General features: G+C 36.4%; 1 protein-coding gene across 1 annotated transcript in view; it reads right to left on the bottom strand.

The window, feature by feature from the left end:
- Positions 1-1457: 1457 nt before the first annotated feature.
- Positions 1458-26863, bottom strand: part of ARL6IP6 (ARF like GTPase 6 interacting protein 6) — a 46411-nt gene continuing 21005 nt past the window's right edge. Inside the window, exons 3-4 of the mRNA XM_007464168.1 lie at positions 23675-23807; positions 1458-2867 (exon numbers count right to left, since the gene is read on the bottom strand). Of these exons, the coding sequence (XP_007464230.1) occupies positions 2774-2867; positions 23675-23807 (227 nt within the window). The 3' untranslated portion in view covers positions 1458-2773. The remainder of the gene's footprint in view (positions 2868-23674; positions 23808-26863) is intronic.

The following is a 26863-nucleotide window of genomic DNA, read 5'->3' as shown; positions in this document are numbered from 1 at the left end:
GGTCTTCGATGCTGAACATGGGCTTTCTCTAGTTGCGGCAAGTGGGGGCTACACTACGTTGTGGTGCACGGGCTTCTCATTGCAGTGGCTTCTTGTTGCAGAGCACGGGCTCTAGGCGCACAGGCTTCAGTAGCTGTGGCACACGGGTTCAGTAGTTGTGGCTCGTGGGCTCTAGAGCTCATGCTCCGTAGTTGTGGTGCAGGGACTTAGCTGCTCCACAGCATGTGGGATCTTCCCAGACCAGGGCTCAAACCCATGTCTCCTGCACTGGCAGGTGGATTCTTAACCACTGCGCCACCAGGGAAGTCCAAGTCTATCTTCTTTTCAAAGACCCCACTTTTGGTACTGGATATTGTTGTGGCCTGCATGTTTGTGCCCCCCAAATCCCACCAAATTCATTTGTTGAAACTCCCCACAGGATGGTATTAGGAGGTGGGGCCTTTGGGAGGTTAGGTTATGCATGGTAAAGCCCCCATGGTGGGATTAGAACCTTTCTAAGAGGAAGAGAGCTAGCCCTCTCTCTCCCCACCCAAGTAGGATACAATGAGAAGACAGCTATCTTCACTAGAACCCAACCATGCGGGCACCCTATTCTTGGACTTCCAGCTCTCAAAACTGTGAGAAAACCAAATTTCAAGAATGGCAGGGTCACCACTGGGCTTCAGGGACTAGAGGAATGTCATCAGTAGCATCAATGTCAGCCTTATTCTTTCCCACTGAGTTTGGCTAAACCCTGACTGCCAGCATCTCCTGGGCTTGTATCTTCCCAGCTTAATTTACCTTAATTTCAACTTGAAAAATCCTGGGAAGGGACTGGCCTAATTTAAGTCATGTCTCTATTCCTGTTGCAATCACTGTGGCCAGAAAAGATAAGAAACTAGAATTGGCCCAGCTTTGGTTAGGTACTTATCCTCAATCACTCTGCTAATGAAGCAGGATAGTTTATATCTGGATTCTATGTTAGACTGGAGAGAGAAATTTCCCAAGAAAGAGGAGTGCTAGTCCAAAAGAAACAGAGTTCCGGAAGAAGTATCTTACAGATAGATATATATCTATATTATATATAGATATAATGTCTTACAGATATTTACATGTAAAAGGTCTACTATATTTTTCTTAGTCATAAGACACAAAGATCTGGAAGAAGCTATCCAAATTTGATGATGGGGGTGGGGGAGGGGGGACGACTTGGGAGGTGGAGAGAAGAGCCCTTTAGAGGCAAGGTTAGGGGGAAAGGAGGAGGTTGGGCGAGGAAGGCAGGAAGTGAAAATAGGTTCATATGACAACCGCTCTGGAAGGAATACTTAAGCCATGGGATTTGTGTATATGTATGTGTGTATATCTTACACCTCCTCCCATATTAATCTAAACAAACACTTCAGATAATTTAAATTAGAGCAGCATTTGGCATTTCCAATAAAAGGTTTCTGAATAGTAAAAAAATGTTTAGACTTTTAGAAACATTATTAAATCATTTACTCAGTAAAAACAATCAGCAGATAACAGGAACACACTGCAGATACTCATTTCCCATTTGGCCTGAATAAGCAGTTTTGCTACACAATGCTATACTAATGTAGGTTTTTCTGTGGCCAGGGAAAACAGTATTTAAAATAGTCCATCTTTCTAAAATTGAAGTGACTATTCTAAACAGGTATTTAGAAAGGATGTGGGAACAATTAAGGCTTTAATTACTATGAAAAAACAAAACAGCACAATTACAAAAGAACATTTAAATAGGAAAATAAGGAAACTATTCATTAAAAAATTATACATGTACACACTGTATCAAAATACCTTTTCTATTTTGGTAACCAAATTTTGGAGATTAAAAACAAACTAGTTCAAGCATTTCTAAACATAAAAACTTCAGGTTTATATTTATTAAAAACAAGATAATATCAGTTTTGTTGAAGTAATCATATATACACCATGATAAATATTTGGAATTGTGAAAATGGAAATAGTGAATAGCTTTAAATTTCCTGAATATTTTCATGGCTTAAATAATTAAACTTTTTTGTTGTTTTTTTTTAAAATAAGTTTACTTAGTTTTAAACTCAGGCCAGTGTGCTTTTCTTAAAAGACAAAATACTTACTAAAAACGGTAGGTATTAAGGTTTGCACGAGCTAAAAAATAACATTTACATTTGCCTAGATGTAACAATTTAAAAACATACAAATTCAAGATATAGTAGGAAAATATGTAAAAAAACACATAAAGAACCATAGCCCATTAAAAAATATAAATGCACCTTCTATATATCGAAAACTAAATGTTCTGATTTAAAAGTAGCTTCTGTAAAATGTCAAAGTAGTAGGCATTGTTTGCTTTCCTAATATAATGAATAAATAAGAAATATTTCTATCTCAAACAGTACTATCAGTATTTCTTAGCAAAAATGTAGTATATACATATACATGGAAAAAGGCAGGCATTGATACAGGATGTTCTGCATCCAAGTTTTCGGGTTTGAGTTCCATTAAAATGTTTTCTACAACTTATAAGGGCAATGCACACAAAAGTAAAAAGAAGAGGTAAACATCTTACACTTTTAAGCATTACTTGAAACTTAATACTTAGATATTCCCAATGCCTAGGCTCTAGAATGATGCTTAAAAAGTCCTCCATAATGATGATGATATGACATGTATCTGAAGCACATAATGAGCAGCAGGTTTCTTGGTCTTCTGAGTAGGAAATGATGTTCTTCCCTGTTATTACAAAGCAATCATGACTAAGTTTTGTCAAGAATATTGCTTCAGTGTGGGTTTACATGAGGCACCAAGCTACAGTAAGAGCAGCTACAATGCCATTCAAAATTGCCATACTATAGCCCATGTGGAAAGAATGTCCAGTCAGTTTCCTAGGGGGAGAAAAAAACAAACAAAAAAAGGAAAATGTAATTTGGTATAACAAAAACACCATCAGTTTTTACCAAATATGTTTACAGTCTGGAAACATGTTTCCCAAATATCTTTTATACATTAATATACAAGTTAAAAAAGAGTATTAGACATCTTCAGAATTAGTAATAGATCTGTCAAATACAAGTCTTGGTTATCAAATGTAATTTTTTCAATTTCATTACTTAGAGCAAAATGCTCAGTTTGATCCCTATAACTTCTTTACTGTGCCTCATAATCACATGTGTGTACCATCACCTAATTCTAAGGTACATATCTTGTTACATTACAAGCATGTTCTTTCATTTAAATTAGCATTGTGTTTCCCCACTCTCTTGTTCTCACTTATAACTTAAAATACATATTATTTCAAGTAATTGTCCTGTTTGTACCATTTTTTTAGATTACATGAAGGAATTCTACTTTTTCTTTGAGCACTAAAAACAGCACTTGTCCATATGTGAGTCATAAATCAGATTATGTCTTTTATAGACATTTCAGTTCTCAACTTAATAGGTTACTTAAGTGGCTTTCAATGAGTTCCTAGGTGTCAGCAAAGACACTGTTTCATGGTTACTATGAGAGCCAAATAGTTCATGTGACATTTGTTCCCTTTATCAAGCAGCAATTTTACTTATTTTACTACATTTTCTTAACACTCCTTGCACTAATTGTATTGCAATAATACTCTTTGCTTATCCTAATAAGGATGAGACATGCTAAAAAGAATAGAAGGTAGGGTCCAATTGGTGTCAGAGGCAGAAAAGAATCTTCTCATGGGAGCAATCCAAATCAAGGACATATGAGGAGGTACACACCAGCAGTACTAAGAATGGAAAGTCACAAGTAATAAGGGCCCTGGGCTGAGAGGGTTATCATTCCCCTTGTCCTCTTCTTTCCTAAGCACAGATCAAAGCCAGGGAAGTACTTAGATCAACATTAACATCTGAAGACACCTCATTATAATGATTTCCAGTCCAGTAAGATCAGTGGCAGAGTATAGAAGATACTCTCTTCGAAGAACAACCCTGTTGCATTCACCTGAGACTATAGAAGACCCTGATGTATCCTGATGGCCCACTGTTCTGGTCCATGGGAGTTATTATTTACTCTCTCCACTCAATCTTACTCAACTGGGACTAGTTTAAGATGCTTCTCATCTGCCATTAAGGGCTAATCTACCTAGATGTATTACCTACTGTACGGTAAAATAAAATAGATACACTAAATGCTCCTTTAAAAAAAAGAATTCCTCCAAAAATTGATTAGTAGAAAGAAATCTAATCATAACTATCAGCATTATCATTCACTGTAAAAAAAAAAAAACAAAACTACTACTGACCTGAGAACATTTAAATTCATACTAACAAAGTTAATCATGGAACAGAATTTCAGGAGTTAATTGTTCTCTTCTACTAGTTTGAGACCCTGCATTCCCACAAAAATAGAAGAATCTCTAAAGTACAGTTTACTGAACTTTAGGAAATTATAATAACTACAATGTTGATATAATTGAACGTTACTGAGATATACAAGCTCAAATGCTTAGTGACCGTCACAAACCAGGCACAACAAGGAATTCTAATGGCAATGAAGAAATACTCCAGAGCAGTGATTCTTAGTCTTTCTACCATCTCAAATGCACCATACTCCCACTGGGAATGTTGTAGCCATTGTCACACATGTACTGCCAGGCAAGGAACTAAAAATCTTTGACAAATCGCTTGATTTAAAGCTCCTTTTCAAACACCCACCATGATTTTCCTCCCGAGGAAGATACAGAGAACCTCTGGTAAGTTTTCCCTCCTATGCCTCTTGTGATCTTTGAAGTCCTGTAAAAAGCTGAAGGTATCTTGATTCCCCTTTGTCAAAGCCTTTCATTTATTTCTTGTAGAGGGCACATTTTGAATTGGAAAATTATGACTAAGTATGGTGCCTATTTTACTCAATCTCTCTTTATATATATGCATTTTACTTTTTAAAGTATACACAGTAGGGCTTCCCTGGTAGCGCAGTGGTTGAGAGTCCGCCTGCCGATGCAGGGGACATGGGTTCGTGCCCCGGTCCGGGAAGATCCCACATACCGCGGAGCGGCTGGGCCCGTGAGCCATGGCCACTGAACCTGTGCGTCCGGAGCCTGTGCTCCGCAACGGGAGAGGCCGCAACAGTGAGAGGCCCGCGTACCACAAAAAAAATTTAAAAAATATACACAGTAAAGTGCAAATGCCTAACATATATACAGATCAATGAATCTTTGTTATGGTATACCCTCATGTACCTAGCATCCAGATCAAATACAAAATATTTCTAGCACCAGAAAAAGCTCCTTTGTTCCTCTTCCCTGTCAATATCCACCTTCCCTCCCTCAAACCCTCAGATAACTACCACACTGTCTGCTATCATGATGACTTGTTTCACCTGCTGTTGAAACTCCATTTACATGGCATCATGATGTATTCTTTTGTGTCTGCATTCTTTCTCTCAGTAGTGTTTGTGAAATTCATCCATGGTGCTATAGTAGCACTGGTGTGTTCTTCTGTATTACAGTTTAGTACTCCATTGTATAAAAATACCAAAATTTATTTATCCATTCTACTACTGGGAATTCAGGTTGTTTCCAATTTGGTGCTCCTATAAAGAGAGCTACTATGAACATGATACTATGTACACACCTGTGGTGGGTGGTAAGCATCTGCACTCATTCCTCTTGGGAAGTCCTAGGAATGCAATTGCTGGGTTATAAGGTAGATGTATGATAAATGTGACTTTAGTAGAAAGCATCAAACATTTCCCCCAAATAGTTGATTACTTTACACTTCTACCAACAGCATATGAGAGTTTCAGTTGCTCCACAGTGTCACCAACATTTAGTATTGTCAGTCTTTTTTAATTTTAATGGACCTACAGATTTTGTTGTGGTGGTTTTAATAGTTATTTTTCTCATAACTAATGTATTTATTGCCCAATTATTATTTCATATATAAATGTGACCAAGAAAATTAATTCATGATGAAATTCTTTCCAAAATTAATTCATGGTGAAATTCTTTCCAAGTCATTCTCTCCTTATACCTAAAACATATTGTACAGATTAATTTCCCTAATATACCCCTTTGCTCAAAATGCTTTTTTGTCAACTGGATATAAAATACAAGTGAGCAGAGCAAATAACAGAGTTAACAAGGTCAACTTTCCTTGATGTCAATTTTCAAAGATGTGGCAATGGACCAGCAAATGAGATACTGTGGTATAAAGGGAAAAGGACAAAACCAGGAGAAGTGAACTTACACACTTAAGATGTCATGGTTATCAAGTAAAGGACTGGCTCAGATAAACTTAAGATCCCTTACAGTTTTAAATTTCTGACTATTCAAGTAGCAAAGACAGAATAAGTAAAAACACTTGAATGAGATTATGTAGGTTTTTTCCTACCTATTAAAATTGGTTAATTCATCAACATCACCTGTGCTTAAACTGAAACAATGATGTAGGGAGTATAACTATCAATACATAAATATTTTAGTCCCAAAGAATCAATCAAGGATACACAAATATAATGAAAATTAATATATGACCTCATTTAACATACTAATCCAAAATTTTAAGACCTGACTATTCAGTTGACCATTTAAAAATAGGTAGAAAAATACATAGAGAACTCAATGACAAAACAAAAATGTTTCCCAAAGTAAATGTTAGGATTCCTAAATGTGGATTTTATTATCCTGAGATAAAGTTCTAGTCCATTGCAATACATTTCTGAAATCAATATGGAAATGGGAGATATTGTTCAATAAGAAAAAATTACTAGAGAAAATATGGTTACAAAGAAAGGCTCATTATGCTAGAACTATTTCCATATCTTAAAAGATTAGTTATAAAAAGGTACTATTTTGTTTTGGTTCTAAAGAATTCCCTTCTAACAATAAAGAATCCTACAAAAAAAGTACTCATGTGGTTCCTGTTAGTGGTTAAGAGTTCGAGCTCTGTAGCTAAACAGAGATGGTTTGAGGGCCAAGCTTTGCCACTTACAAGGGGTGTGAAGCCAGAAGAATTGTTTGACCTCTGAGCCTCAATTTCCCAAAATGGAAATAAAAATAAAATCTACCCTTATAAAGTTGTTATGAGAATCAGGTGTCTGGCACATACCAAATGATCAATAAATGTTAGCCATTATCTAGTACAGAAAAGAAAGCTTCGCTACAGATGAGATTTTTAAAAATTCTTTTCATCTTCTACTTCAACTCTTCCTTCCTTCTAAGTAAAACACCTAAATCTAGACCCATCCCCAATCCAAAACAGAGAAACAAACAATAACATACAAGCAGACTCAGGAGGTGGAGGGAAGAATGAGACTGAAGAATTATAGGTTTGTGTGCATTTCTGCTTGGTATTACCCTCTTCCTATGAGTTCATAATCACTCCTCCCTTTATAATTCACTAGAGAACCCAGACTTCCACTATTTATATCTAGATTTTGTAGTCTGGAAATGTACTTTCTAGCAATATATTTATATTGATATTTAACAGAAACTTGTAAAGTGAATAAATCATCATATACCTTAATTATTTTCATTTATTCAGGAATGCAATACATTTCAAATTTAAGATTCAAATTAATTCAATGATTCTGGCAATTTAAGTGACTATGCTCTTACTTTTTTTTTTTTTTTTTTTTGCGGTACGCGGGCCTCCCACTGTTGTGGCCTCTCCCGTTGCGGAGCACAGGCTCCGGACGCGCAGGCTCAGCGGCCATGGCTCACGGGCCCAGCTGCCCCGCAGCATGTGAGATCTTCCCAGACCGGGGCACGAACCCATGTCCCCTGAATTGGCAGGCGGACTCTCAACCACTGCGCCACCAGGGAAGCCCTATGCTCTTACTTTTGAACCACAAATAAAAGCACTGAATAAGCCACTGTGAAAAGTTTCAAATAAACTACCTTTGTTTATTTAAGAGAGAGACCAAACAGATTAGCAGCTCTTTTTTCATTTCATGTTGTTTATTGTTTTTACTCTAGCCTTGGTTTGGCTGACTCCAAACTGAATCTCTGTACTACATACTAGACTCCACTTTCTTGAAATCTTCATTCCTTACCATATTAATTCCTGTATTTCCTTTCCCTCACATATATTCCCACATTTCAGACATGTTTTTATGACAGAACTCCTGCAATTTAATACAGTAACATCACTGCCAACTGATTTTGCTCTAAGCAGAAAGCTCTTTGCTTGTCAGAATAAGAAATTATATTAAAGTCCTACATTAAGAACCAGCTGGCTATTTGTTTCTGTGTCTGACTGGCTCAGTAGGAGACAGGATGAACTAGCTGGTACTAATCTATTCCTTCTTCACACATCTGAGCTGCCTTTTATTTCTCATTCTATACCTAGCCAATAAATCTCTAATTCCTAAAGAATTTTAAGCTGTGTGAGCTTGGCTGGAGTAACTATCAGTTCTTTATCTGGAGTCAAAAGTTCTTAACCCAAACCCAAAATCTGAAAGAAAATACTAAACCTCACCATATTTCAATCACTTACCAAGCATTTTTTATGTTTCTTTCAGAAACACAAAATGATACAACAAATTACTTACAGAAATTGCTGGGGAACTGTGTGTATTCCAAATAACTTTACCAGTGTTATTTAAGAAATAAGGGTTAGAATTTCAAAGAGAAAGCTTTCTTCACTGAGGAAATGCTATGTCTCTCATTTAGAAAAAACCAACATATATTACATTCACCCTTTATACTCTAAAGTTCTTTATTTTATAATTTTCTTAACTTTCTTTCCATTATTTTACTTCACCAAAATTTACAGTATGAATTCCCTATATCAGGCATTATATATGGGAGACGGAGAAGTAAGCAAGAATCAATGTTGTCCTCAAAGATGTGTCTAGTCACACAGTGCACTAAGTAAAGTTCTGTAGACAGCATTACCTGGAAGACAAAGGAGCCATTCGATTTGTAGAAGGGGAGAGATTTTAAAGAAGAGTCAACACCTGAGCTAAAATTGAGTATGACTAATTTAGAGTTCTGAACAAATACAATATGTGCAGAAGCAACACACAATGGAGAATGCAGGAAACGGTTAATAGTTTGGTATGGTGAGAGTGAAAGACTTGGAAAGCTAACTTTCGTTCCACAGGATGTTTAAACATGGCTCTATTATTTACAGGACTACCTTTAGCCTACCTGGAAATCTAATTCCCCATCTTTAAAATAAGGTTAATAATTCCCCTCTTTAGTGTTCCTGTGAAGACTAAATGAGATACTATTAACAAGCACTTGTTGCAGTGCCTCCCATTTACTGAGCACACGATCATAAACACAATAAATGTCAACCATTATTTTTTATCCTTGACTGGCTGGAGTTACTGGGGGAGAAGGAAGAACTGAAGGTGATGCCAGGTTTCTCATTTGAGTTACTGGCTGGATGAAACACCGTTCACCATGATAGGGAACCCAAGAGAAGATACAGGTCAGTGGGAAGTGGGAAAAATGAAGTCAATTTTAGATGTGCTAAACTGCAAATACCTGTGGGACACTGAAGTAAAAACTCCCAGTAAGCAACAGGAAATACAAATGAAAACCAAAAGGAAGATTCTCAGAACAGAGGCTCAAGACAGGCTAGACAGACTCAGAAATCTTTGGCCAGACTTCTGCTACTCAAAGTAGTAGCTTATGAAACGGGATTCCACAAGTGAGAAATAGTGATCAGAAAGCTGGACAGAAAACAAAACAAAACAGGAGGGAGTGATGCCAGAGAAATTAAGAAAGAAAGGCATTTTGAAAAGGAATGATAAACCGTTTCAAATAATGGATTGAAAATGAATGTTAAATTTTGTAATTAAGAGTTCTGCAGTCAATTCAAGGAGAAAAATTGTAGTGTAGGAGTGAACGCACGACACATGCGGTAGCACCTACAGTCACTGTGAAACAGGGACTATCTCTTCTCTAGTCTTATAAGATATTTAGCTATGGAGACATTTGGGCATGAGGATTTTTTTCTCTAACACAGGAGAAACTTGAATGTTTAAAAAATATCCTATCAAGAATATTGGATATAAAAGGAAAGGCTGAAGATATATGAAAAAGGGAGGTGCGGTGCAAAGGGGGGGGTGGTGGATCTACAACAAAGGAAGTAAAATTGGGAGAAGAACACTTTATTCTGAGATAAGAGGAATGGGTGGTATGATGAAAGTGGATGTAAATTTGAGTTAGTAATCATGAAAGGGGGAGGGAAGAAGCAGGAAGTTCTCTCATGATGACCTTTCATGAAACTGGAAGTGAAGTCCACTGAAAACTAAAATGCAAAGTGAAGATTTGGAATAGCTACAGAAAAAAATGGGAAAGGGATGTAAGACGGACGGATGGATGATGGATAGTGCTAGCTAATACGATTCTAGTTCAGACTACAAAGGTTGTGAACTCTAGTTATTCAGATCTTACTTTGGATGATTCAACTCTGCCTCTTGATCCTTTTTATATGGAACATCACAGCCCTTGGCCTACTTTAGAATGGATTTGAGGTCTTCTGCTATTTCAACATTTCGTAAGTTCCAGGCTCTCTCCTACCTGACCTTTCTCTGACCTCTATAACTTTGCAGTTTTACAGGGCAGGCACTTCATCCTTCCTTCCCTGTACAAGGCCTGGTAAAAGGAAGCTAGTTTTACTTATAGTTCCTAGTCTATTTCTTAACCCTGAAAAATTCTTCCCATTCTTGGCAAGGAAGTAACTTGTAGACTCGCAATCTAAAAAAGTGAGTAAAATTAATACAATGTTTTTTTTTTATAACTGTCTAATTTATTTTGTTATAATTTTAAACATCCTCAAATTGTAAGCTTTCCTGTTTGTTCAAACAGCCTTTAGCCGACCTTTCATCACTACTTCATCATCATCATTTCTTCATTAAAACTCAGATATTCAGGAAAAGTTATTATGTTTACCATTTAGGTGTGCAGTAATTATTATAAATTAGTATAAATTAGTGTAAAATGAGATTTTTAGAAATGTGTGTTACATCCTAACAACTATAAAACTAACCTGAACAAACAAGCCCACTCCATCTTACATTGAATATATATAAACATATATATACTTTTTAACCAAATATTAGAAATTTTTAATAAGCAATATCTAATTACAGAGTCGTCTCCTAAAGGAGGGCTTGGCAAGCTAAGGTACACCTATCCTGCCACCTATTTCTTTTTATTGGAACATAGTCTCACTCATTCCTTTAGGTATTGTCTTTGGCTGCTTTGGTGCTACAATGGCAGAGTTGAAGAGTTGTAACAGGGACCACATGGCCCACAAAGCCAAAAATACCACTTGGACCCTTACAGAAAAGTTTGCCAAGTTTTGTCCTAAAGCCTTCCTCTTCAAAGTGTACTCCAGAGATCAGCAATATATTGGCATTGCCTGGGACTTTCTTAGAAATTCAGAATCTCAGACCGCACGCCAGACATGCTGAATCAGAATCTCTCTTCAGCTAGAACTTCTGGTGATTCTAAGATCCTCAAAGTGAATACTACCACTATCTGGAAATATATAAATTAGCAAAGAGATTTCCCAGGAGATCATCACTTGAAAAATCTATCCCAATTGCTTTCTACATGAAAATTTCAAAAGCTACTACAGTTTTAAACAAAAAATGTATATAAGTTGAACAAACATTTAAAAAACTTGTTTGTTTCATTGTATCATCATGTTCCCATACAGATTTTGACTTCTTTAAAATGTTATATGACAGATAACTCAAGAAATCAGGTAAGACTATGCAGGAATTAAAAAAAAAAAAATTCTCCCATTTGTCCCTCTCTTCTTTTTGTATATAATTTACCTTGCAAGGACAGTGGCTACACATTGGATGTATTGTATAAGTGTGTATTCATATATACATTTGTATTTCTTTCTCTTTTTTTTCGTATACATTTGTATTTCAAAGTAACCTGTCAGGATAAAATACAGCAAAATATTTTTTAGAATCAAGTACCAGAGAATAAGACTAAAACTATCATGTTAGCTAGTTTACCAGATTTTAAGGTATAGTTATATTTGGGTGGAGTGATGTATTTCAAATGCATACACCACACAAACCATATACACACATACATATGTGTGTGTGTATATATATATATATATACACACACACAGTCATAAGGTTTTAGTAATCAAGACTACAAATATAGAATTATTTTAAAAATATGTGTGGTATTATACTATTATAAAAACAGAAATATTTGCATGTGTATAGATTTTTTAAAAATCTGAGGTATAATCCCCAGTCTGTTAACACTAGTTTGTTCAGAGTTATTTAAAATAAGATTTTGCAGCCTTTAACTTTCTGAGTTATATAATTCTGTGATGCATGTATTAAATCTGTAATCATTAAAAAAAAACCAGTAGGGAAATTTTAAATCAGTCACTGTCCTAGCAAATAAATTTCTCAATTATTATTTAAAATAGAAAATGCTATTAAAATATAAAGTCGTGGGCTTCCCTGGTGGCGCAGTGGTTGAGAGTCCGCCTGCCGATGCAGGGGACCCGGTTCATGCCCCGGTCCGGGAAGATACCACATGCCGCGGAACGGCTAGGCCTATGGGCCATGGCCGCTGAGCCTGCGCGTCCGGAGCCTGTGCTCCGCATTAGGAGAGGCCACAACAGTGAGAGGCCCACGTACCTCAAAAAAAAATATATATATATGTATATATATAAAGTTGTTAGAAAAATGACTATTGGCTTCAAGGTTTCATGATAAATCTGAGGTAAAGATTATCTGGGGAAACATATACTTAAAAGATGTAAAAAGTGAGGAAAAAATTATAAATGTATACACTTAATGTTGAGCTATAATGTATCATTCTTAATACCTAGAAACTGATGTTGAACATTTTGAGCATTTACTCCATTGCCTCATTAGCCCTGTAATTAGGCTAATGATGTGCATTATGAATAAGTATCAGTTATAAAGTAGCCACCATTTTAATGGAGCAAACTGATTTATCAATCTACACAATATGTTACAATGGAATTCACAATTTCAGCTTTAAGGATTATCTAATTTTTATTTTGTTTTCCCCATATACTCCTTTATTATCCTTTTAATGTCCATGGGATCTGTAGTGATGTCCCCTCTTTAATTTTTTTTTTTTAATTTTTATTGGAGTATAGTTGCTTTACAATATAAAGTGTGTTAGTTGCTACTGTACAGCAAAGTGAATCAGCAATACATATACATATATCCCTTCTCTTTTGATTTCCTTCCCATTTAGGTCACCACAGAGCACTGAGTAGAGTTCCCTGTTCTATACAGTAGGTTCTCATTAGTTATCTATCTTATACATAGTATCAATAGTGTTTATACATCAATCCCAATCTCCCAATTCATCCTACCCCCCCCTTTCCCCCTTGGTATCCATACGTTTGCTCTCTACATCTGTGTCTCTATTTCTGCTTTGTAAATAAGATTGTCTATACCAGTTTTTTCAGGCTCCATATATATGCGTTAATATATATTTGTTTTTCTCTTTCTGACTTACTTCACTCTGTATGACAGTCTCTTGGTCCATTCATGTCTCTACAAATGACCCAATTTCATTCCTTTTTATGGCTGAGTAATATTCTATTGTATATATGTACCACATCTTCTTTTTCCATTCGTCTGCTGATGGACATTTAGGTTGTTTCCATGTCCTGGCTATTATACATAGTGCTGCAATTAAGAATGGGGTGCATGTGTCTTTTTGAATTCTGGTTTTCTCTGGGTATATCCCAGTAGTGGGATTGCTGTGTCATATGGCAGTTCTATTTTTAGTTTTTAAAGGAACCTCCATACTGTTCTCCATAGTGACTGTATCAATTTACATTCCCACCAACAATGCATGAAGGGTTTCCTCATTTTTAAAAGGCTTTCTTTTCCTTAGCACTAAGTTTCCCAGCTATACTGCCAACTTCTCTCGTCCTACTTCTGCTTCTCAAGCATAAGGTTAGTCTTTATGATCTCTTTAATCCCTTCTGGATCTCAATTCTGCAATAATTATGCCTCCATATATACACTAAAGTCCCTCATCTAGAATTTTACCAACTAGAACTTTTAACTGAATCACAACCCTATGCTTTGCTAGTGTGATATTAACTAAATAACGTACAGGCTCTGAAAGATCCTAACAATGAGCAAAGTTCTTTAACATGGAATTAAAATGTATACATTTAAGATATCTCTCATTGTACTACAATTCCCTGAAAATCAGTCAGAGAGAAATAAATGTAATATCTGGTTGGATGAAACTGCATACTAACCTACAGTCTACTTACATGCAGCGGTCTACTTGGTTGCAAATTGAATTATGTCAGACATGTTAACTTTATTCACCAGTATATCGAGGTAGCAAAATGCCTTAGGATATCTATCTGTCCTGGACACTACCTTGGTTAGACAAAGTCCTTATTCATTAGAAAGTTAGGCCAAACAGTACAAAAAGTACAAGAAAAATGGGATTCCCAAGCCTTTAGATTTCATGAGTCAGTTTAAAAATGATTTTTTTTTTTAAAGGAAGTAACTGACTCCATGTTTTGTTGTCAAACTTGTTTTGCCAGGAACAGGTTTGAAAACCACTACAATCTACTATCAGCATAATTTCATATAAGAAAGAGCATCTTATTATCAAAAGAATAAAAAGGGGAAAAAACAAAAGGATAAAGATCTCAAGATAAATAACAATTACTCAAGAAAAGATAATTGGCAACCAGTGGTAGGCCATAGTCAGATATCCAGCTTGAAAAATCTCAATTAAGGAAAGGAAAGAAAAGCTCTGGGACTATATCTGCCTTATCATCTGATGTATCTGTTGCTTTAACTAGTAAAGTTATACTTATTGCCTATGAGGGTAGATGTCATTGTTTTTAACCCATTTTGGAGAGAGGAAATTAAGGCTCAGAGACACCAGCTGACTTTCTCAAAGGCTCTTCTGGCAGTATATGGTGTAGCCTGCATTTGGAAGTCACTTCCTGACTTATAAGCCCTTTTTAATATACCAGGCTGCCTCGTAATTTATAAAGATTGTTGAACACACAGAAAGGGTTCCAAGTTCAACACTGCCACGTGCTATCTCTTATGTATTTCTTATCAGTGCTATTCTGTACATATGGATACCCGTGTCTCTTCAGCAGCCCAAACATAACACATTGTAAATTAGCATAAGCAAAAGCCATAGCAAACAGGTGCAAACACTTACTAGCTATATTACTTTATTAAAATAACAAAGAAACCAAGAATATTTAATGAGTTCTTATAAGATTTTGTTACATCTATTTAAGTCTCCATTCAGAACTTTAATAGAATATATTTTATAAGACACGCATATATTTTAACCCTTCACTTCAATAAGCCACAGTGTAGTGCAATCAATACATTCATTAATAGTGACAGCATTACAACTGATGGCTCCCAACAGTCCCTAGATAATGAAACTTCACGATACTCAAATATCAAGGCCAAGTTCTTGATCTATCTCTTTTGTCAGTAGTTTTTCTCTCCTACTGCAATTAGCCATCTGATATCTGTTTCATCAGTCAGTCCATGGCAATAAAGAATCTGATCTGACAAAGAGGCAGCCCTCCAAAGTCTGTATGAAAGAGTCATAGCATCAATTTATTGTGCTCAATGTTAAATCTAGTGTGCTTAGAAAAGAAACTTCTAATTTAAATACTAAATCATCCACTTTTCCTGACCTTCAAGACTTATATTACTGCCCAAGAACCCATAACCCCTTTTCTATTATGATTTTACTATTCTGTTTTGTACTGTATTTTAACCCCCAATAATTAAAGCCCCTAATGTCAAGAAGAGCAAGAAGTCAGAGAAGACCCTTTAGTAACATAGAAAAATAAACTTAATGTTGAGTAGAAAAAGAGTATTATTATAATACAGCAATGCCAATCCTAAATCCTGAATCTGCTTCCCTCCTACAACAATAGTAACAACAAACACATTCGTATACAAATGTAATGGAGATATAAATATTTCAGCATCTGATTACATACAGAACTTTACACAGAAAGTAACACATGAAACAGTATCAGATCATGTGTTAATTTTTATTCTGTAAAATAGTTACCAAAAACAGTTTACCAAAAAGCAATTCGAATGAAAATCAACTGTTCCCGTTTCTGTCTTACTTCAAATTTACTTTGCAAATACCAAATACCACTGTAAGAAAATACAATTAAAAAAAAAGCTGCATAAAAATAAATTTAAACTGAAGTAAAAGTATGTGTTTATTGACATTGAGTGTCCTGATATTTACCAAATACCATTAGTGGTTGGAAGAAGAAACATAAAGGTGAATAATTCAGAGTGATCTAGACAAAAAGACCAAGAGCATCAGCAGTAGATACCCCTGGTTTGTATATTTACTATGAAACACTAGATTGCCAATCAAATTCTATAAATTATATTTTAAGCAGGCTTTAGTGAAGACACTACTCTCTACCTTAGCACATCCCTAGAAATCATGACATAATAACCAATAATTGTAAAAGTTCCCTGCATTTTGACCATAAGTCCCACATCAAATAAGTGATAAATACAAGCAATAATACATTTAAAAGCAAATACCAAACTTCAAACTCCACTACCAATATAAAAGTGAATTTATGCTCTTAGTTCTATAAAACGAACATCCAACTATGCCTTCCAATCTGCCTCATTTTAGGAAATACACAGATGTGACCATCTCAGAGGCACTCAAAAGACAAATACTAACTCTGATTTTGAGTCTAATTATAACAAAAATACAGTATTTTGCTTATTTCTGATAATTCAAAATGGCTACTTCAGGGATAATTTTGAGGGTTTTGGTCTCTTTTAAAGCTATCTAAGAAAACTTAAAATGATGTCTACTTTTTCCTTTAACAAGTATTCCTATATCCTTAATAACTTGAAATACAAGCATTGGTTTTTCCTCCTTGGAAATGAGTCTCTGTGGGTGTTACCAGCACAAAATAATAGTCCTATCCCTATAATGAAGTAACACCCTTAACTTATTTAAGAATACTGGCCCTTAAAATAGTTGGTCCTTGAACTCTGACTCTACGTAAAAGTACTATAAGATAGACAAACTTAATGATTTATTTAACTATTTTTCATATCTTTTTTTTTGACTCAATTACAAAACTAATGAGCTGTCTACATTGTGCTTTCTGCTAGACCCATCATATATATTATCATTTCCCCAATAAATTTATTTTTAGACTATAAAGTAACATTTTTACCCTAGCCTGGACCTATTATAATCACTTATTTATTAGCAAGCTGATAACTATAAACCTGCAGCCACATCACTGCACCACTAGATGGGGCTTGTGCACACGTAATGTGAAATGCGAGAGCAGTCATTCTTAAGTGGAGAACTCTGATCACTGAGAGAAAACAGTGAAGGAGAGAACAAAGAGTGAGATTTTAAGAACAGATTTTAATTGCATTTGGCAATATCGCATAGGCAAAAATGTCATAGAGCAAAGGCCCACAGCAAGTGCCTTTAATTGTCAATAAAATGATGCTGTTTCAATTAGTGAAATTCCTCCTGTTGATTCTTTTCATAATAAAAAGGAGGTGGGCAAACAAAAACAATAAACATAGAGTTAGGTGCTAGCTATGACACATGCAAATTATTTGGCTTTGTGCAAGGTACTTAAATTCCTTGGGACTCAGTTTCTTCATCTGTTAATAAAAATGATAACCCCGGGCTTCCCTGGTGGCGCAGTGGTTGGGAGTCCGCCTGCCGATGCAGGGGACGCGGGTTCGTGCCCCGGTCCGGGAGGGTCCCACGTGGCGCGGAGCGGCTGGGCTCGTGGGCCACGGCCGCTGGGCCTGCGCGTCCAGAGCCTGTGCTCCGCGGCGGGAGGGGCCGCAGCGGTGAGAGGCCCGCGTACCACAAAAAAAAAAAAAAAAATGATAACCCCTAAGGATAACTTAGCAGAGACTCAGTTCTCCCATAATCTTTAATAGGAATGTCTAAGACATCCCTAGCAATCTTACAATATTCATGAAAAAGTTGTACTTGTTAGGAAAAACGCAACTTTGGGGCACATCTCCCATCCATACCTATCTTCATCCCCAACCAGGAGGACTTAAATAAAAGTTCTGGTGCTGGGCTACCCTGGTGGCGCAGTGGTTAAGAATTTGCCTGCCAATGCAAGGGACACGTGTTCGAGCCCTGGTCTGGGAAGATCCCACGTGCCTCGGAGTAACTAAGCCCATGTGCCACAACTACTGAGCCTGTGCTCTAGAGCCCACGAGCCACAGCTACTGAAGCCTGTGCACCTAGAGGCTGTGCTCTGCAACAAAAGAAGCCATCGCAATGAGAAGCCTGCACACCGCAACGAAGACTAGCCCCCCGTTCACCGCAACTAGAGAAAGCCCACACCAGCAACGAAGACACAACACAGCCAAAAATAAATAAAATAAATTTATTAAAAACTATAATATATATATATTTAATATATATATATATATATATATATCTTTTTTTTAAAGTTCTGGTGCTGCCATCGGCCCAGCCTGCAAAGAACCCAAAGATTCTTTCAAGCTCTGGGTTCTCTCTGAATGCAGAATCTTTACATGGGTAGGTCACATATTTATATGCATTAACTCCTGGAAACTATAATTAAAGCAGATCACCATAATGTGAAATATTGATTACATATACACTGCTAAATTTGCCTGCTTGGAAATCACTAACAACACCCATTGAGTAAACAGGGAAAACTAATGAGAAGTGAACTAAAGATGTTGATTAAATAGTGTAGGAGAACAGGATAATGAATTATAAAGTAGCAAGAAGTAGGCAATGCCTATATAGATACTCCAAGGAATCTAAAGTTACTGCCTCTGCCTCTTGTTATTAACACTTTAACAGATTTTCAGAAACAACTAAGAAAATAATTTAAAAGTACAATCGACCCAAATTTTCTTTTCCACAAAGTAACTGCATCCTAATGGAGTTTGCATATTTGACATTGCAGTATACCTTCTAACCCAGAAAAGTTTGCAAAGTGAGCATGACATCCATCTTTCTTAAAATATGCCTTTGAAGCCCATTAAGTACCTGACTGAAAATACACCTTGCAAACTTCTTTAACCATCTTGTTATTTCCTAAAGGTCTGTGCCTATGTAAAAGTGAAAGTTTCTAAGCTCTATCTGTTATGGACTATGTTTGTGTCCATCTCCTTACCACCAAATTCATGTCAAAACCTATTCCCCAATGTGATGGTATTAGAATTTGGGGCCTTTGGAAGGTAATTAGGATTAGATGACGTCATGAGAGTGAAGCCCTCATGAATGGGATTTGGGATGAGTGCTCTTATAAGAGTCACAAGAGAGCTTGCTTCCTCTCTCTGCTCTCTGCCTTGTGAGGATACAACAAGGTGGAGGCCATGTGCAACCCGGAAGATGGACCTCACCAGAAACTGACCATGCTGGCAGCCTGATCTTAGAATTCCAGTCTCCAGAACTGTGAGAAATAAATTTCTGTTGTTTATAAGCCACCCAGTTTATGGTACTTTGTTACAGCAGCCTGAACTAAGATAATATCTAACAAATATGAAACAGTAAATAAAAAAACGTTTTTAATGAGTACAAAGGTTTTATTTTTATTTATTTATTTTTTTGCGGTACGCAGGCCTCTCACCGCCGCGGCCCCTCCCACTGCGGAGCACAGGCTCCGGATGCGCAGGCCCAGCGGCCACGGCTCAGGGGCCCAGCGGCTCAGGGGCCCAGCGGCTCCGCGGCACGCAAGACCCTCCCGGACGGGGGCACGAACCCACGTTCCCTGCATCGGCAGGCGGACTCCCAACCACTGCGCCACCAGGCAAGCCCTCTTCTCTTTTAAAAAAAATTTATTTATTTATTTTATTTATTTTTGGCTGCGTTGGGTCTTCGTTGCTGCACGTAGGCTTTCTCTAGTTGTGGTGAGCAGGGTCTACTCTTCGTTGCGGTGCGCGAGCTTCTCATTGCGGTGACTTCTCTTGTTGCGGAGCACGGGTTCTAGGCACGCGGGCTTCAGTAGTTGTGGCTCGCGGGCTCTACAGCACAGGCTCAGTAGTTGTGCTGCATGGGCTTCATTGCTCCGCGGCATGTGGGAACTTTGCAGACCAGGGCTCGAACCCGTGTCCCCTGCATTGGCAGGTGGATTCTTAACCACTGTGCCACCAGGGAAGCCCCAAAGGTTTTATTTCTTAACTCCCCTAATGAATTATTGATCCAAATTGTGATTTCATTAAATGTCTCATCTAATATTTACTACATATCAATAAAGATTATTATTTTCTTCCCTTGAGGAGTTTATATTCCCAGGGAAGTACAACTAATTGATAGCCATAGTAAACATGGTCTTCTCAAATTTTTTTCCCATTTCTACTAGTTAGTTTTAAAAAATGCCCTTGTATTTTAATCTGCAAAGGAGAGCAAATGACTTTTTTTTAACCAGTTAGACCTGATTATTTTATTCTCTTCATACCTTATATTCATGGATTTAGAAACAGGGAATATTTTAAATAATAATCCTAATCTTAAAAAGAAAAAGTAAAGGGCTTCCCTGGTGGCGCAGTGGTTGGGAGTCCGCCTGCCAATGCAGGGGACACGGGTTCGTGCTCCGGTCTGGGAAGATCCCACATGCCGCAGAGCGGCTGGGCCCGTGAGCCATGGCCGCTGGGCCTGCGCGTCTGGAGCCTGTGCTCTGCAACGGGAGAGGGGCCACAACAGTGAGAGGCCCGCATACCGCGCAAAAAAAAAAAAAAAAAGTAAAGAGAAAAGTCTCTTCATTTTATGTCTCAATTATCTTGCCTTTCTTTAGTTTCTAATTAGTTAAGCAGACCCGTTAATAAATTATCTTAGAATCTAGCCATCATTTATATTAGATTTCCCTTAAAAGATAGATATATATAATGATTGGTCTTTAAAATATATTTAAAACATTGAAAATTCCAAAGAAATATTCCAATAGAAAGAGAATAGAAATATTCCAATAGAATAGAAAATGTTCCAACAAAATGTTAAATAAAAAATGGATTACAAATATGTATATTGTGATCCCAGTTTTAATTTTTAAAAATATGCTAAGAATGGAAAGATATACATTAAAATGTTGTGTCCCTTTCTCTAATTATGGGTTATTCCATTATTTTTTTGTCTTTTGAATTTTCAACAAAGAACTTATATTACTTTTATATAATCAAAGAAAATATTTATATTAACATCACTTTATTTTAGATAACAAAAGAACACATAACCTATTATAAAGATATTTTTATAAAAGTGTGATATTGCAAAATAATAAAATATATCAATCTGATTTCTTAGAAAATAAAGTCTGAAGATTTCAACTTTCTCAAAAGGTAGAGAAGTTGTTTCCCTGTACAAGCACTCTCTACTGGTGACATAGAGAATACTTATATTCTGCCATTTCTGAAGTAATTGCATTATTTTCTACAAACACTAGAAGGCAGGGTTTTCACTATAAAACAACTGTACCAATTATCACTATTATATGCCTTTCTGGGTCTGTGGTTTCTGTTAATATGTGATCAAATATCACTGTATTTATTATATGTCTTTTTTAGACTGTACTTCTATTAAGCATATGATCATTTTAAATTACAGTCTGACTCCCATGAGATATTTAATAGCTGATTTATCATATATAAAATTAACTTATCTCTACTTACATACTGAAAGAAATTCAAATATATATGTACACACAATGTACCTATTTCAAAACTGCATTTTTTGGATTGTATTAACAAATATGTAAGTCTCTGATCTGATACCATCTCATATTAAATTTGAATGACTAATAAAGACGTTGAAAACTGAGGCCCATCTGGTTCTAGTCTAATAAAAAACACAAAGATAATTTTTAAGTAATTAGTTAAATACCCTCAGAATTCCAGATCCTTAAGAGAACAGAAATGCTTTTCTCTAACTCCAACAGCGTCTAACATATGAGTCTTAGGAATTCTGGTAGTAGTGGAAGAGAAGCTGAGAGGGAAAATGACATTCCAGGAAGAGAGAACAGCAAGAGTAAAGCCATGGCATCTCAAAAGTTCATAGCTTATTTGGGGGATGTCAGAATAATCTGATATGTGGCTACAGGAGAGGGTACACTGGAGAAATAGCTGAAGATAAAGTTGGAAAAGTAGAGTAAGGTCACTTGGGGAAGGACTGTTAGGCTATACTCGGGAGCACAGACTTTATTTTGAAGGCAATGGGAAAGCTGCTGAAGACTTTTAAACCAGGGAGAGCTGTGACTAAGATCTGTTTTTAGAAAGGTTATAATATACAGGACAAATGAGAAGAGTGAAAGCTTCTGGTAGGGGACTTCAAGGAGTGAAGTACCCTAGCCAAGATCTGAAATAGAGCAAAAACACTGTGGGTGCTAAGACAAAGTATTCCAATAACACCTCAAAAGGCAAGAATGACTAGACTTGGCAAAGGGATATAAATACAGTGAAAAAGGGTTTCAAGCCTTGATAAGTGAGTGGATACTTATGTCTTTAAGACAAATTGAAGCTTTAACAATTCTAAGTGCCAGGTGCTTTCTGAATCCAGGTTGCAAAATCTACTTAATACCTGGAGATGTACGACTAGAATTCAGGGGAGAAGTGAGACATAAGTAAAAGAAAAAAAATAAAATTAAGGGTTTTTGTGACTTATGAAAGTAGTCTCATTATGTCATCTATATTAGACTCATACCCCCTATTAAAGTAACTAATTGATGTCAATGAGCAGCAATGGAATATAAATTTGAACTGAGAGCAAAATTAACTTTCCAACTGAATGGTACCCATGTAAACTATGGGATGGTACTGCACCATTAGGTATAATTTAGTCAATTTAGATTATTAATTAATCATTATCCACTCAAAATACACATAAATGTATTGGCAGGTATGTGATTTATGTTACATTTACAGACAGGGATTTATTAAGATGTTTAAAATACACTTATGCATTTAATTTGAAGTGATTAAACTTATTTACAGAGTCCCTCAAATAGATTTTATTTTATCTCCACGAGTTGTCCACGGGGTGGGCTGGAACTGGTAGTAACAACAACAGTAACAACTATAATACTCTTGATAACATACATATCATTAACAGAATTTATTTTCTACTCTTCATCCTCTCCCCCCACTCCTTCCACCCTTAGTTTGTAGAATACCCTTAGTTTGTAGAATAAACTAGAGATCTTAGATGCTTTTATTTGGCAATTTATAAAACCTGAGTCTTCCCAATATAAATAAACTAGATTAGAATGCTGATTACTGAATTTTCTGGAACTCTTTGAAACAGAAAATATAGACCAAAGAAATATAATGTTTCACTATGAAACGCATCTAATCTGGTCTAGACATATAAACTGGGTGCCATAAATGCTTGCTAATTATTATACAAAGTTTAAATCTGAGGAAAATTTCAATCTAATTATTAAGCTGTTACAAGTCTGACTATCTACGCATGAATCCTGTAAAACTCTCATACTGCTAACATTAATTCAGCCTTCATATACTGTTTTCAATGAAATTCCATCCCGAAAGGACAAATAGCCATCAAAGTTTCTTATTAGATTATTCCTTGAATTAATTTTTTAGATTAAAGACTGGGGCCTCAACATATTATCTCACAAGCAAGCAGCCTCTTGCTTCTATTTCAGTAGGTTTCAGCAGAATGGGTTGGGAAAAAAAAAAAAGGAACAGGAATACTTACTTGAACCTGGCAGGTGAAAGAGGAGTAGGAGGAAACATTCCTGGTTCAAAAGAATCAAAATAAGTCACTGTCCAAGAAAAGCTGCAGCAGGAGAATCCGGCAGTTAGGGATATTATAAGTAGAGTCCAGAATCCTTAATGGGAAAAGAAAGGGGAAAACTTGAATTATTAACACCAAAGCAATTTAAATTAACCCAGTAGATCATGTTCAGAAGATCACATGTGTTTCTGATCTTCTAAATTATATGTAAGTGATAAAAGAGATATGAGCTTAGTAGAAGCTCTCCCATGTGGAAGTGTAAAATATTAAAGCACAACTGGAAGTCATATCATTGAATATTTTAATTCAATTATAATTTACTATGTGGAAAAGAGTACAAATTCAACTTAAAAATTAACTTTTAGCTTCAGTTTTATAAAATTCAACTGTGGAAAAAATGGCAAAACACTTCACTGTTAAAATGGCTTGACCTGTTTCATTTAACGTTGTGATCATAGCTTGCTGCCTTTTATTACTTAGTACTAAGCGATCCCTTTCCATACCATGCACTACTGACATATGAATCAATTTTAGAGTGTCTACTCTTTATAGCTTTCCTATAAACATTACAAACCAATTCTGATTATTTAACCTTGCTCAGTATATGAACAAAAGTTAATGTCCAATTTATAAATGAGTTGGGATCCTAGATTTTATTTTCAGTCACACTGGAGCTGCATTTTGTAAGGGATATCAAGTCAAAAGCACAGTACTACAGGAGCTGTGAGAGAAAAGGGTTAAGAAATGGAAGAATGTGGGGAATAAACAAAGTGACAATAGAGGGAACAATTTAATTTGAAGGATTTTAGATACACATTCAAACTGCATCCTTAAGACAGTTTACTAAGACACTACTACTGGTAAGTGTGTGTGTCCCAGGCCTCAGTAGTACACAGAGGAAGGAAGGTTGAGAAGACTACAGTAGAGAATGGCTTACGAATTATCAGATTTACTGGCTGCACAAAATGCACAACCAAAGATAGCTTTATTTTAGCAAGAAGCAGGAAAGAGATATGTGCATTGGACCGTCTATAAACCATTTGAAGCTCAGTAACAGACTGAGCTGCTAAAAGATAAACTCAGAGGAATTAAGTATTAAAAAACAAAGCCAAACAAAAAACTATAGCAAAGTATTTTTGAAAGATGAACCTAACATTTTTCCTGGTAGACCCCTTCCCTTACCCCCTTTTAAAAAGATAATGGACTTTGTGTTCACTGCCCCAGAAGAAGGATGTGGCAAGGAAAGGAGAAACAGCCCAGTACCTCTTTGGTTTTCATGTTGCAAAATAATTAAGGGAACTAGTAGGATAGATAGAAGCAGGAGGAGGGTAGATAAAGACAGAACATCCTGAATAGATAGCAAGGATAATCAATTGACTGGGGTGTAGAAAAAACATTTGTGTAGAACAGGGAGAGAAAGTGAGGGTTTTATCTACAGGTGAGAAAGATTCCATTTTGAAGAGTGTTATGTGTGTGTGTTTGCACTTGTGTGTGTATGTGGGGAGTCAGTAGCGCTGCTGGGGCTTCCTGGTAGAGCCATCAAGCCACACAACACCAGAGAGGAATTGGAGCGGTGTACAGTATCCTGGCAGATGGACCCAGAGCCAAGCTTGCAGATGCCTCTAAGATGGGGCATAGAAACAGCAGATGGTCATGTGCCTGGAAGGTGCTACACCTGAAAGGCCATCCTGACCAGAATGCAAAATGTTTCAGCAGTAACTCATTTGAGCAAACATCTTGAGGACTAGATTGCACTCCTATCCCAATATTCTTGCACAGATTCTAGAACCTTGCCCAACCTGTGACTGAGTAGAGAGAACCTTAGTAAAGACTGAGGTGCAACCTTCCTGCCAACCCAGAGACTATATGTTTGGGGACTGCTGTGGGATGATGGAAACTTCTCAGTATCTAAAAACGTGAGAAAGACACAAAATAACCCAAAATAACAAAATGTGAGGCTCCCTAAAGCCCATCAAATTTTTTCACATAGGTGCTTTAACAGAACACCTGCCAAATTTAGTACAAAAATATTCTTGAGTTTTCAGAAATGACTACTATTCCATGATCTAAGTGCTTGCCTTACTTTGGACATTTTAGTTATTTTATATTCATTTTGAATTAATCAACAGTTATATCCCTAATAAAACTCAGGTCACAAGGACAGGGCTAAAAAAGTACATTGCAATATTGTGGTCTAGAAGTGCTTATGCTTCTCAAATTACTCAATTCATGTATGAACAAGCAGAAAAGCCACAGAAGTTGGCAATTTGCAACTAAATTTTTAACGAGGCCCTACCTTCAGAATCCTGAAGCTAAAAATTTGATAACTTACGTTTTGTAAACCGATTTTACCAAGTGTTAACATAATTTTTAAAAAGTACCTAAAAATGAAGCTAGTCTCCCTTCCCCAATTTACCAACTCCATTCCTGAAAGCAATCATTTAAGAGTTTATTGTTCATCTTTTGTAAATTTATAGGTAATGTAGATAGTCATGTACAAGAACGGGGCCAGTTATATACAAGAATGTATACTATGTATATATTTTCTCAGTTTATTTTCCGCAAATGAGATTCTCAGCAGAAAAACTGTCCTGAACTTTTTCACACAACAATTTTGGAGACCTTTCATATCACTACACATAGCCACAATTCCACTGCATATTTTTTAATTAATTAATTAATTAATTAATTTTGGCTGTGTTGGGTCTTTGTTGCTGCATGCAGCTTTTCTCTAGTTGAGGCGAGCAGGGGCTGCTCTTCATTGCAGTGCATGGGCTTCTCATTGCGGTGGCTTCTCTTTGTTGTGGAGCACGGGATCTAGGCGCACAGGCTTCAGTAGTTGTGGCACGGGGGCTCAGCAATTGTGGCTCGTGGGCTCTAGAGTGCAGGCTCAGTAGTTGTGGCGCAGGGAAGTCCCCACTGAATATTTTTATTATTCCACTTTTTCACTATTAAAAACAATACTGCAAGTAACATTATTGTACTTAACTATAGTTACACAAGGATATCTGTAATAAATTTCTGAAGAAAGAACTGCTGTGTCAAAGGATATAGGTCTTTTAAATAAACACACATCCTTCTTTCTTCTCTACAGTTAGATTTTCATCAGTTGATGATACGATGGGAATTTATCTCTTCCATCCTCTTGGA

The sequence above is a fragment of the Lipotes vexillifer genome, unplaced genomic scaffold (genome assembly GCF_000442215.2).
Source record: "Lipotes vexillifer unplaced genomic scaffold, Lipotes_vexillifer_v1.1 scaffold967, whole genome shotgun sequence".
NCBI classification, from domain to species: domain Eukaryota; kingdom Metazoa; phylum Chordata; class Mammalia; order Artiodactyla; family Lipotidae; genus Lipotes; species Lipotes vexillifer.
This window is presented reverse-complemented; position numbering and strand designations above follow the sequence as displayed.